The sequence below is a fragment of the Acomys russatus genome, chromosome 7 (assembly GCF_903995435.1).
Source record: "Acomys russatus chromosome 7, mAcoRus1.1, whole genome shotgun sequence".
NCBI lineage: Eukaryota > Metazoa > Chordata > Mammalia > Rodentia > Muridae > Acomys > Acomys russatus.
In genome coordinates this window covers 13898192-13911629 of record NC_067143.1, presented here as the reverse complement: position 1 = coordinate 13911629, position 13438 = coordinate 13898192, and the positions used below count along the sequence as shown (strand labels likewise).

Here is a 13438-nt window from a genome sequence, read left to right as displayed (position 1 = left end):
GAATACATTCAAGAAACTAAATTTAAAAATTTTTAGACACTCGGGACTGGGAAGGTAACAGAAGTCTGCCTAGCATAGCTCTTTAACACTGTATGGGATGGGCAGAGTGGATTACACCTGTAATCCTTGACTTGAAGGAAGTTCAAGGTCATCCTCACTTACATAGTGAGTTTGAAGCCAGCCTGGATATTGTGAAACTTGTCTTAAAAAAGAAGGAGAGAAAAAGAAAATAGGGGGGAAAAAAAAAAAAAAGGAAGAGATATGCTTAATAAATCTGAATTCTAATGTATCTTTTATCACTTGAATTAATTCACCCTCAAAATTGAGTTTTTCATATAAAAAAAGTCTAACAAATTCAGAGCTTATATTTTAAATGAAACTCTGCCTCCATCCATAGCAACAGAAATAATTTAATTTCCTGATTTTAGAGCCTTTTTTCTTTTTTTGAGAGAGATGGTATTTCTGTGTAGCCTTGACTGTGATTTTACAACTTTTAATAAAGCCCCCAATGGCAGGGTGCGGTGGTGCACCCCTTTAATCCCAGCACTCAGGAGACAGAGCCAGGTGGATTACTGTGTGTTCACCTGGTCTACAAAGAGAGTCAAGGACAGCCAAGGCTACACAGAGAGACACTGTCTCAAAAAACCAAAAAACCAAAAACAAAAAAACCCCACCACCAACTCCACGATTTGTATCAATAAATTTGTATCTCATAACGTACCCACTTCTTTATCTCTTGGTGTTTCCACATAGGTGCTGTTTGAAGGAGAATCAGACAGACACAGAAGGAGTGACAGTATGGAATAATGTGCATCTGTCTTTAAAAGAAAAGTGAAGGAAGTCAATCAGTCTGAGGTTGTTAAGTGCTTCTGAAACTAGACTGAGTAATGGAAGAACTACACAACAGTTATTTACACACTTAGTTTGCTTGTTTGTTATGTTATGATAACACAAGTTATCATAAAATAAATTCTAATCTCCAAACTTCTTTCATAGTTCACATTTTGTTAGGTTTTTTGAGACAGGGTTTCTCTGAGTAACAGCTCTGGCTATCCTAGACTAGCTTTGTAGACCAGGCTCCACCTGTCTCTGTCTCCAAGTGCTGGAATTAAGGGCGTGAGCTACTACACCTGGCTCATAGTTCAAATGTTTACATATAAGGAACCTAAGTATATGAGGTTTGGGCCTATTTCTAGCGAGCGTAAGTCGGGCGTGGTGGTACACACCTTTAATTCCAGCACTTGGGAGGCAAAGGCAGGCGGATCTCTGTGAGTTCGAGGCCAGCCTGGTCTACGAAGTGAGTCCAGGACAGCCAAGGCTACACAGAGAAACCCTGTCTCGAAAAACAAAACAAAACAAAACAACAACAACAAAAGAGTCATATTTACATTCAGCACAAATACTGTACATCTATAGGTGCACAGGGTGGAAATGGACCTGTTTCCTACACTCAGCCAAATGAAAGATGTTCTTGGTCTTTGCTTTTAAGGATTTACTTTTTATTGTATGTGTGTGGGCACTTTGCTTTCATGTATGTATACACCACAAATGCATGCAGCACTCTTATAGACAGAAGAGGGCGCTGGATCCCCAGGAACTGAATTTGTGAGTGGTGCTGGGAACTGAACCTATGTCCTCTGGATAAGCAGCAGTTGCTCTTAACTGCTGAGCTACTTTTCCAGACTTGTTGATGTTAAGTTTGCATTTATCTTATAAAGAGGTCAACATTAAAAACAAAACAAAACAAAAATAACTTTAAAAGTCTTTCGATTTTTCTTTACTAGAAACCATACCACCCAAACTTTCCAAGTCTCAATACATCTTTGTTACGATTCTCAACCAATCCAATTTACTTAATGAAAAGTAATGTTTTTGCATGTTCGCTTTCTATCCCAAATTTCTGAGCCTTTCCTTTTCACAGCACTGATGACTAATAGCTAGCAGAAAAGATCCAAGTAGCCAGAGCTTTCAACAGTCCCCAAAAGGGCTTGTTTTCATGAATGGTGTGCAGCCAATTTCTAGTTAACAGATTTACATTGTCCCCCCCCCCTTTTTTTCTTATATGTGTTTTGTGAACAATTATGGGCTTTCCTTTAGGAAATCTGGAACTTCAGTAAAAGCAGCCAGTTATACAGTTACTAGGTGCCCTTATGACCAGTGCCCTGCCAAATATTCTAGAGTCCTAAGTTCAGGTACACAGGTAGCCAACACCAGACACCACACACAGCACGTGGCCCAGCAGATAAAGTGCTGCAGAGAAAAGGAAATGATACGGGCCAGGGGCTTGAACTTGCATAAAACACAGAGCATTAGACAGGGAAAATAAAGGCAAAAGACATTTTGGTATTTTTCATATTCATTGTTGATCCAGTAATAAGCCTGTTTTAAAAATTGTAACAGCAGCAAAATACTGAGTGAAAAGAATGAGTGATACACCACAGATGAAAGATGATTAGAAATCTTGTTATGAAGCACTCAGACTACTCATGAAAATCTCAATCACAGTGGGGGCTAGAGAGATAGCTCAGAGCACTGGCTGTTCTTGCAAAGGTCCTGAGTTCAATTCTCAGCAACCACATGGTGGCTCATAACCATCTATAATGAGATCTAATGTCCTCTTCTGGCCTGCAGGCAGAATACTATATAAGTAGTAAAATCTTAACCCCTACCCAGATCTAGCCAATGGACAGGACATTCTTCACAATTGAGTGGAGAGTGGGGACTGACTTTCACATGATTCCTGGTGTCCCATATTTGATCACATCCCCTGGATGGGGAGACCTGGTGGCACTCAGAGGAAGGATAGCAGGCTACCAAGAAGAGACTTGATACCCTATGAGCATATACAGGGGGAGGAAATCCCCCTCAGTCACAGTCATAGGGGAGGGGAGTAAGGGGAAAATGGAAGGGAGGGAGGAATGGGAGGATACAAGGGATGGGATAACAATTGAGATGTAATATGAATAAATTAATAAAATATATTTTAAAAAATAAACTTAAAGTAGACACAATCTACAAATAATTATCCGTAAGTCAGTGAGAGAATTCTATAATATCTGGAAATGAAGCAATATAATTCTAAAAACAAATGGGTAAAATCTGAAATTTAAACAAATAACATGTGATAAACTCTAACTCCACAAATGTGTGTGTTACAGCAAGATCAAGTGCTTAGATGAAAATTATACTACTAAGTACTAACTTCAGTTAGAAAAATAATAATGGCCTAAGATCTTAAGCTTTCACAAAGAACACTAAGAGAGAGGCTGGAGAGATGGCTTAGCAGCTAGGAGGACTGGCTGTTCTTCCAGAGGACCCAAGTTCAATTCCCAGGACCCACATGGCAGCTCACAACTGTTTGTAACTTCAGTTCCAGGGGATCTGAAACCCTCATGGATATAGAAACCTTCCTTACCCTAGGACAACGGGTGGAAGATTCAAAGCTAACACCCACAAATGAGAGAAAGCATGTGATCTTTCTCTGTCTGGGTCTTGGTGATCTTACAGGGGATGACTGTTTCCAGCTCTATCTGGTTGCCGTGAATTTCCTAGTTTTGTTTTTCGTAGGAACTGAATAATATTTCATTGTATAAATACACTACATCTGCATTATCCACACATCAGCTGGTGAACTTCTACACTGTTTTCATTTCCTGGCTAGTGTGAGAGCAACAATGAACATGGACGAACAGAAACCTCAATAGCCGGATATAAAGTCCTTTGGGGATGGGCCTAAGAGTTGGTACAGTTAGATCACATGGTAGATTTATTTGTAGATTTTGAGGCAGAAACTGTTCTCTGGCCACAGCAGAGCAGCTGCACATATGAACTCCCAGTGGTTTATCAGCATCCACAAGCCCTGTGCAAACTCCAGTCAGACCAAATCTCAGCATGGAGAGACAAGGTCCCACAGCCAGCTGAAGAGCTTCTGGCAACTGACAGCAGCTGGGAGAGGGAGTCAGGTTTTTTTTTAGAGTGTTGCCACTGGTAGGGTGACCACATTCCAGTAGGCCACATATCCATGACTACACAGGCAGTACAAATTAAGACTTGATGGATTAAAGTAAAAAGGACACAAAATTGCTGGGTAAGGAAGGAGGAATGGATCTGAAAGGAGTTAGGATGTGCGCGCACGTGCGCGCGCACACACACACACACACACACACACAACCTCATTCTAGCACACAACAAATGATGGATTCTTAGTTTAATTTTCACCAACCAAGAGTCACTTAGCATTTTGAGAAGTACATCATTAGGCAGTTTTGTCCTTGTGAGTGGAGTATTTACACAAACTCAGCGGTGTGTCCTATCACACATGTGCTTAGTCTCTGCTCTCTTCACCTTTACCTCTCTCTCCTGACTGTACTCTATACTAGTTAATGGTAATACACCGTAACAACAACAGAGTGAGGATTTTTGTCATAATTTTTTTTTTTTTTTGGTCATAAATCATTGTACCTAACGGCGGCCTTGAGGCCCCTAACATAATATCAAAGTGCATTTGGGATCTAGAAAACAGTTGCTATTTGAGAAATTTAAGGTAACCAGACAGTGCTGTAATTTGTGTCAACTGCTGATTTCCACAGCCACAGTAAATTTCAAGTGAGACAAGCAAAAAGGAGCATGTTGCTTATTTCATAACAAATCTGAGGCAACAGTTAACTCATTCTCAAGCAGGTCCTGCTCCCGCCAGGGGATACTCCTGAAATAGGCCGTCTGTGAGGAGACAGCACATTGATAACAATTATTCTGCAAAGAGAGACTACAAAAGCCTGGCAGTGGTGGCGCGCTCCTCTAATACAAGCATTTGGGAGGAAGAGACAGGTAGATCTCTGAGTTCCAGGCCAGCTTGGTCTACAGTGAGTTCCAGGACAGCTAGGGCTACACAGAGAGACCCTGTCTCAGAAAAGCAACAGTAACTACAACAAAGAATGAGTGCCAAACAGAGAGCTCACAATTGAAGGCTTACCTTTATTTTCTCTGTGCTGGGAAGTGATGCATTTAGAAACTCCTGAGTTAATCTTTTCCAACTAACAGCTTTGCTCAGATCAGAATGAATGGTGAATTTTTCATAAATTCTAAAATGGCAAAAAAAAAAAAAAAAAAAAAAAAAAATCAACTGATACAAAACCGAACTTCACTAAAACACATTAATGAATACATATGGACATATACAGAATCAACATACCCATCTATTGTTTTTTCTATTTTGTGACTGTTGACATCCAAGAAGCGATGGAATCTAGTGAAGATAAAATGCAGTGTTTAATGCCAATACTGTCATTTAGCTAAGTATACTTGAGTCATAGTTTTCCATATCCCTGCCTGTGGCTGATACTTTGTTTTTGTTTTTTGTTTTTGTAAGTCCCATACTTATGTTCAGCATAACATATTTTCCTAGGGTTTTTGATAATCTTGCAATGTGGCCCAGAACTCACTGTGAGGCTAACGATAGCCTTCAACTCACAGCAATCCTCCTGCCTGAGCCACCCAAAGTGCTGCAATTACAGGCATATATCATCATGACTAGATTTTGTCTTTTTAATATAAGAGAGAAGCCCAGTGAAGTCTTAAAATCCATCCTTTGAATAATTTTGCTAAATGTACGAAATAAAATACAAAGAAAAGCAAGCATATTCGAGTACATTCATCAAATTAAAGAAAGAAAGGGGAAAAAAAAAACTACTTTGGTAAGGGTCTGGCGAGATGGCTCAGTGGTTAAGAGCCCTTGCCACTGTTCCAGGGGGCTCAGACTCCAGTCAGAGCACCCACAACTGTTTCTAACTCCAGTTCCAGAGGATAAGCTGTCTCCTTGGGCATCAGCACACACAAGATACACATGTGTACACAGAGGCAAATCCCACATACACACACCCAAAGCTGCCGTCAGTGTAATAACAAACAACATGTGGAAACAACCTGAAGCAACTGTAATTCAACGTGAAAGCCACATGTTTTCTACTGGTGACAAAGTCATAGATATGCTTTTACTACTGATGATATACTGTGCAACATCTTGTTTCTCTCACAACTCCAAAATGATTATCCCCTCTTCTGACACTAGAAACTCTACTAGAAAAATTACTTGGGATACACTTACTTTTTGAGTTACATGACTTATTTGAATCATTGCTCTTTTTCTAGATTATAGTTAGAAATGGCACTTGTTATTTTGGACACTTGGCATGCTTTCCATGAACCTGAGAGGTCTGTAATTCTCTCAGATTAGGTAGACAACTTATGTCTGTGCTTATAATCAGGACCACAGCCTTTGACGAACTGTTCACTGCTTAAGGTGATTTTTACAAGGCATATTATATGTTGCTCAGTAATATAACTGCAGTTTGCTTTATGCAAAAGGATGACACAGAATTAGGGAAATGTGCAAGTGGCCTGACCAAGAAGAGAAGAGTTGTTGAGGCTAAATTTTTAACAGGGCGTAATCACAATTTCGCTCTAAAAATTCACTTTCCCCGCTTAATGACTTTGATGTGCAAAGTACTGCATTAGGGACAGCAGAGTCAACAGCTCTCTACCAGTGCGCCGCTGCTAAGGTGAAGTCGGCGTCCAACGACTTGCAACTCAGTTTTTTCATTGCATGCTTTTTGAAAAGGGCACTTTTGGGGGAAACCAAGGCACAGAGGCAGCCGGCGGTTTCCCCTGAAGGCCGCACTCCCGACCCGGACCCGCCCGCCTGGCTAGAGCTCGCAGCCGCGATCCCACACCTGAAGTTGGACCAGACGAAGCTCAAGGCCAGCTGGAAGTTGGGATCCGCCTCGTCCTGCAGGCCAGTAACCCGCCGGACGAGCGCACACACATCATGTTCCAGCAGTCGGTCCATCCGGCTCCCGGAAGGCTTAGGCCGGGCCATATCCACGACCTACCTATCAGGAGTCCCCGCTAAGTGACGGCTGTTCTCGCGAGAGTTCTGACTCGCGCCGAAGCGGGTATTCGAGAAGTGGAGAGCGTTTCCGCGAGAATTCTGGCTGTCTTGGTGCTTTGATTAGGGGAGGTTCGTGCGCTCTTGGTTTGGTTCTGGTTGTTGGGTTCAGTTTGTCCGCTCGCACGTAGGGAAATCTGAATGTTTTCAGAGAGTTAGCCGTTATTTATTATTAAGCCTTGTTAACAAGGGACTCTGGATAGGTTGATTTAAGTTCTGTTGGATTTTGAGACAACCAGTATTCTAGTTCAGTGCGTGGTTCTCATAATTTTTGAACACCACGACTTATTTGTTAATGCTCTGGGCTTAAGTTTCTCCTCCAGATGACCTAAATTGGGCTCCCAGTGCTGCCCACCCAAATACATAGTCCGATTTGACCAGGGACAGACACATGGTTAAAGCAGAGTCCATTTATTACAGTGGTTCTCAACCTTCCTAAAGCTAGCCCCCTCCAATACGATTCCTCATGTTGTGGTGAAACCTTCCCCCCCAATAAAATTATTTAGCTGCTACATCTGTAGTTTTGCTAGGGTTATAAAATGTAGTGTAAATACCTGATGTGCAGGATATCTGATAGGCTACCCCTATGGGGTCACAGTCCACAGTTGAAAACTGCTGGTTTGTTAGGAAAGGTCAGCTGGGAATGTGAGGGCGATCTGGCTGAGACATCTGCCACCCACTTGATGGCCAGGGATGTCTTTCCCTTACTGTTCCATGTGCAACCAAAATTTCGGGTTAGGTGGACCTATCCCAGTGAGGAGGGCTGGTCCTTGGAACCCTGCAAGTAGCTGTGCTTTCCTGCTAGAACCCTCAAACAAGTTCTCAAGAAAAGGGCCACACAGATGGCTCACTCAATAAAGCTGCTTTCTCTCAGGCCTGGCCACTTCCCTCCCATCCTCTGAATTCGCATGATAGAGGGAGAGAACCAAATCTTGTAAGTTGTCTTACGATTTCCATGTGTGCCCACCTCCACCCTATACAAAATAAAATTTAAAATGTAATTTTAAAAGTATAAAAGAGGGAAAGCATTCTTTTGTTGTTGTTGTTTTGTTTTTTTGAGACAGGGTTTCTCTGTGCAGCGTTGGCTGTCCTGGACTGGCTTTGTAGACCTGGCTGGCCTCGAACTCATAGAGATCCACTTGCCTCTGCTTCCCCCTAGTACTAGGATTACAGCCATGTGCCACCAAAGGACTCTTGAGAATAGTAGTCGGCTAGTGAACTAAAGGTAAAGAGCACCAGCGGAGTTTGAACCTTTGTAGAGCATGGCAGGTTTTTCTTGCTTATACTCTGCCCATTAGATAAATCCCTTATGAGGAAGGACTCTCAATCTGTTGAGGTCAGGGTCAGTTACTCCATAGTGTATAAAACAGTTCCCCCCCCAACTTGTACATTGCCCCCAGGAGACTGTTCTACAAGACGCTTTGACTCCCTCTGTTCTGCTGCTGAGTAGACCCAGAAAAAGCACCACTGGACAGGCATCCCCCATCAAGCAAAGACTGATAACTTATTCCTGAGAGTAGAAACAGAGCCACCCTGTAAGTTGAGTGGGGGAGAATTGAAACTGTGAGGGCACAGGGACATGCTAAGTCAGGTAAACCAAGCCCAAGGCCCTTGAACTTTTCCAGACGTACCAGGTGGAGAAAATGGTGTATGTTCCTCACATGGACCCCTCCGCCCCCAATAATGTGACAGATGCCTACCTCTGTGAAGGCATGGGCTCACACTAACCTATCATCTGGTGTGTGCATCAAGGACTTGGCTAAGTCTCCCACTGTTGATGTAGCCTTCCACACTGCCTCAATGCCCAGTTGTTCACCTGTCCGGACCTGGATCTAATCCGCCGTGCCCTGATCTTGTCTGACCCATTTTCTGCTGTAGACCAGGTTTGGTCTTCTCATCTTGGCATCCAGACTCTTTAGCTTCACTCTCAAACCTGACCTCTCACTGGTCTGCTTTGTTATTTATACAGATACCTCTTGAACTCATAGTCATTCTGTAGCCTACACACACACACACACACACACACACACACACACACACACACACCCCACAAACACACACAGAGACAGAGACTTGGGTATATTTATTGTGTGTTGTATGAGATGAGTCGATAAAGGTAATTAAGGTTGGAATAAAGAATTTGTATTCACCTAGGCCAAGCTACCAATGTAGGTAGATTCTATAGCAAATTGGTGTTCAGACAGTGGGGGAGGAAGGCCCCCCTCCCATCAGAGGTCTAGGGGAGGGGAAGAAGGTGGAAGAGGGAGGGAGGGTGGGAATGGGAAGATGCAAGTGAGGGGATAACAATAGGGATGTAATATGAATAAATTATAATATATAATATAAAAAATGAACACCCCCAAAACCGTGTGAATTTATTATTCAATAAATTCTGACATTGTGGAGAGTCACACTGCATGTGCACTCATGACACACAGTCTTCTCTGCTAATTGGCTTGAGTACTTTCCATTTGTTGGGGAGGCTTCCCTGGCTTTATTCCTATGTTAACTTGGGTGCTGTTGCTGTTGTCCCCAGCCCCTAGTCTCTCATCATATCCTCACCCCCAGCCTTTGGGGCATTAAAGGGTAAATCCTTGCCTAGGAGGGACTATAAGACACTTTATTTTATCCCTTGGTTTAGTAGGCTTTGGATTTTCTGTAGTAGTTGACTGGAATCACTTTGGTTTGAAACTGTCGTGTGTCCGAGAAGACACAAATAAATATAAGATTATAAGGTTTAAACTAGCCGGGCGTGGTGGCGCACGCCTTTAATCCCAGCACTCGGGAGGCAGAGGCAGGCGGATCGCTGTGAGTTCGAGGCCAGCCTGGTCTACAAAGTGAGTCCAGGACAGCCGAGGCTACACAGTGTAACCCTGTCTCAAAAAACCAAAAAAAAAAAAAAAAAAAAAAAAAGCCAAAAAAAAAAAAAAAAAGATTTAAACTAGAGCCACTATTGGCCCTGGGCTCTCGGGGGTGTAACTCTCCTTAGCCTCTACTGTCCACTCTCTTTATTACGCACCACCCAACCCTGGGCAGTGGCAGCAGCAGCAGCAGCAGGAACAGCAGCAGCAGCATGTCCAGTTGTGTACAGGGCTGCTAAGGAAAATCTAGGAGAATCTATCCTCTGGGCTCTTCCCTGAGGAACTAAGAGATTCAAGGCCTGGAGGAAGCCCCACTAGAAAGCAGGGGTGAGTCCATGACAGCTGCTGGCTCAGGAGGAGGAGCTTCAGACTCCAGCACTGTTGGGGTCCTTGATCATTAAAGATTAGCCACCCAGGTCCACAACTGGGGACCCTAAGACCAACATGTCCTATAATGACTATCACCTTTCCTCCCTCCCTCCCTCCCTCCCTCCCTCTTGTCATCATCATTGGGTGACATTTTCTGCACAGTGAAAAATGGGTCCCCTTTGACCATACCCAAGAGGTTTCCCTGAGACTAGATGTTGGAGAGGGTGGGGGAGATGGCAAGCAGTGAGGTGGGGCCAAGTAGTGGGATGGGGGGCCTGGAGTTTTCGGAGCTCTCAGAAGACCAAAATCTGTAGATAGGTGATGGGAAATACGGGACCGGAAACAGACACCTGTGGTGTTTTGTTCTCAAGGGGACCTGGAGTAGAGACTTCCAGGCTAGGAATGTCCCCTGCTGACAGCTAACAAGGCTAGCAGCTAGCTCCTGCTGCTTTAGGGGGTAATAGTTTCCAACTCTAGGCTGTGGCTATAGGTTGCTGAGAATGGGTCAGTAGCCTTAGGGCCACTTCAATAGATTTATTGCAGATTTATTGCTGTTCAGGATTCTTTTAACTTTCTTTTTTTTTCTTTTCTACCAAGATAGAGTTAGCTTCTTAATTTGTAGCTGTCTATGAATCTGTATGTCTGAAATTGTGTATTGAAATTTTATCTACAATTTCTATGAACTCCTAGATCAATTTTTGGATATTCGGTGCCTTGATTATATCTTTCATGGGCATGTTATACACATGCAAAATATTACAATAGAATGCATATTGGTTTCCTTCATTTCAGTAATTTATAAGGCTGATTTTTATCCTTCAAATTTTTTCTTCACTTTCAGATCTTGGAACACTGAGTGCTGAGTGGGATGCTGCCATTGTACCTCTCTTCCCAGGCATCCGTACAGAAAAGGGAGTGAGACTGTAAGAGCCAGAGGGATGGATAACACCAAGGAAACAAGGCCTTCTAAACAAAGCATGCCTGGCACACATATGCAACTCACAGAGATGGTGGCAGCATGCACAAGGCCTGCACAGGTCCAAATCAGATGGGGTTCTACTGCTGAGGGGAAAGTAGACACAACCCTAACCAAGAAGTTATCTCCAATTAAAAACCATTCACAAAGGGAAAAAAAATCAGTTTCTCCAATGGAGTCTTACTGGGTTTATAAACCACATTTAAGGGCAGGCCCCATGCTCAGCAGTAGACAGCCAACTCAAGTCGAACTCTGGTATTTTGGAGGGTTTTTTTTAGTCTCATATTGGTTTGTCTGGGCATTTTTAATTTTTACTGGTCTTTTACTTGTATATTATGTTTTCTGATTTTGTGATTTTATGTTTTTATTGTTTTGTGTGTATATGTTTCTCATTCCTTTTCTTTTTTTTAAAATTCTGGTTTGTTTGCTTTATTTGCCTGATTTTTTTTTTTTCCTAAAGACAGAGAGAAAGAAGGTGTCAAGTTGAATGGGTGGGGAGGATTTGGGAGGAGATGAGGGAGGGGAAACCATGATCAGAATACATAAGTGAAGATTTTTAAAAATAATTTTTTTAATAAAAAAATTTCCCTGCAGAGTGGTAGTGGTGCACACCTTTAATCCCAGCACTTGGGAGGCAGAGGCAGGTGGATCTCTGTGAGTTCGAGGCCAGCCTGGTCTACAGAGTGAGTTCCAGGACAGCCAAGGTTACAAAGAGAAACTTTATCTTGAAAAAATTTTTCCTGACTTTAAGTCTATAATTCACATAAAGTCTATTATTTCTGCCAAATATTCTTTATTACTTGAAAGGGCCATAGTGATATTATTTACTTGCCACTTAATTCTCTATTTCTCATCTTCATTAGAAAATATATGATTGTAGTCTGGAGAGATGAATGAAGGAATAAAGTGCCTGCTGCAAAAAAAAAAAAAAAAAAAAAAAAAAAAAAAAAAAAAAAAAAAAAAAGTCCTGAGTTCAGATTCCCAGTGCTCACATTAAGTATAAAAGCCAGATATGGTGGCATGCACCTGTCACCCCAACACTTGGTTCTGGGTGCGCAGTGTAGAAACAGGCAGATAGCCAGAGTTTCATGGCCTCCCAATCTACCTAAAATAGGGGCCGGGGCTCTAGGTTCAATGAGGCTCTGTCTCAAAAACATAATGTGGAAAGTGATAGAGGAAGATCTCTCAAGTTTCCCTCTGTTGTCCACATGCACAGGTGAACAGCCTCCCTGACATGGACCACACGCAAATAAGACCAAAGCAAATATGAATGACTACACATGCACACAACTTCATATACACATATGCCCCCCCCCCCACATGCCTGCACACACGCACGCATATTCTTTCATACCCTCTGGTCATCACTCAAATTGACAACTAGAAGTATTACTATCTCACAGCAAAGTCATTGTCACCAGTATGATTTCTCTCCAATGGTTACATGAATAATCAGATAACAATCTGTCTTACTCAGGTTGAATATCTTTAATTGAGGAGTTTAAAAATCTTAAATACGGGCTGCAGAGGTGGGTCAGTGGTTAAGAGCACTGGCTCTTCTTCCAAAAGTCCTGAGTTCAATTCCCAGAAGCTACATGGTGGCTCACAACCATCTATAATGAGATCTGGTGCCCTCTTCTGGCATGCTGGTGTACATGCAGGAAAAATACTGTACACATAATAATAAATACATAAATCTTAAAAAAGACAACCAAAACCAAAACTTAAATGCTTTAAAACCTAGAACTTGGTGCTTGCCTTTAATCACAGCACAGGGAGGCAGAGGCAGGTGAATCTTTGTGAGTTTGAGTCCAGCCTGCTCTACAAAATGAGTCCAGGATAGGTAAGGCTTCACACAGAGAAGCCCTGTCTCGAAAAGCCAAAAAACAAAAACAAAAAAACCAAAAACAAAAAACAAAACAAAACAAAACAAAAAAAAAAACCCACAAAAAAACAAAGACAAAAACCAAAAAAACAACCTCCCAAAACCAACAACAAACCCTTAGAACTTACAGAGAAGTTTCAGGTTTTTGGATTTCTAGATTAGATGTGTTATCACACCTGGCTTTTTTTCTTAATTCCGTGTTTATGAGTATTTTGCCTACATACATGCCTGTGCACCATGTGTGTGCCTGGTGTCCTCAGAGATCAGAAGACAGCATCAGATCCCTGCCTCCCTGGAAATGGACTTATGGATGGTTGTGTACCACTATGTGGGTGCTGGGAACCAATCCTGGGACCGCTACAAGAGCAGCAAGTATCTTAACCTCTGGGCAATTTTTCTAGCCC

At 42.4% G+C, this 13438-nt stretch overlaps 1 protein-coding gene across 3 annotated transcripts in view; it reads right to left on the bottom strand.

Annotated features, from left to right (window-relative positions):
* Window positions 1-6897, bottom strand: part of Tubgcp5 (tubulin gamma complex associated protein 5) — a 36638-nt gene extending 29741 nt beyond the window's left edge. For all 3 annotated transcript variants that reach the window (XM_051148633.1, XM_051148635.1, XM_051148634.1), the window contains exons 1-4: window positions 6729-6897; window positions 5192-5245; window positions 4973-5081; window positions 722-818 (exon numbers count right to left, since the gene is read on the bottom strand). In XM_051148633.1, coding sequence (XP_051004590.1) covers window positions 722-818; window positions 4973-5081; window positions 5192-5245; window positions 6729-6874 — 406 coding nt within the window. In that variant the 5' untranslated portion in view covers window positions 6875-6897. The remainder of the gene's footprint in view (window positions 1-721; window positions 819-4972; window positions 5082-5191; window positions 5246-6728) is intronic.
* Window positions 6898-13438: the final 6541 nt, after the last annotated feature.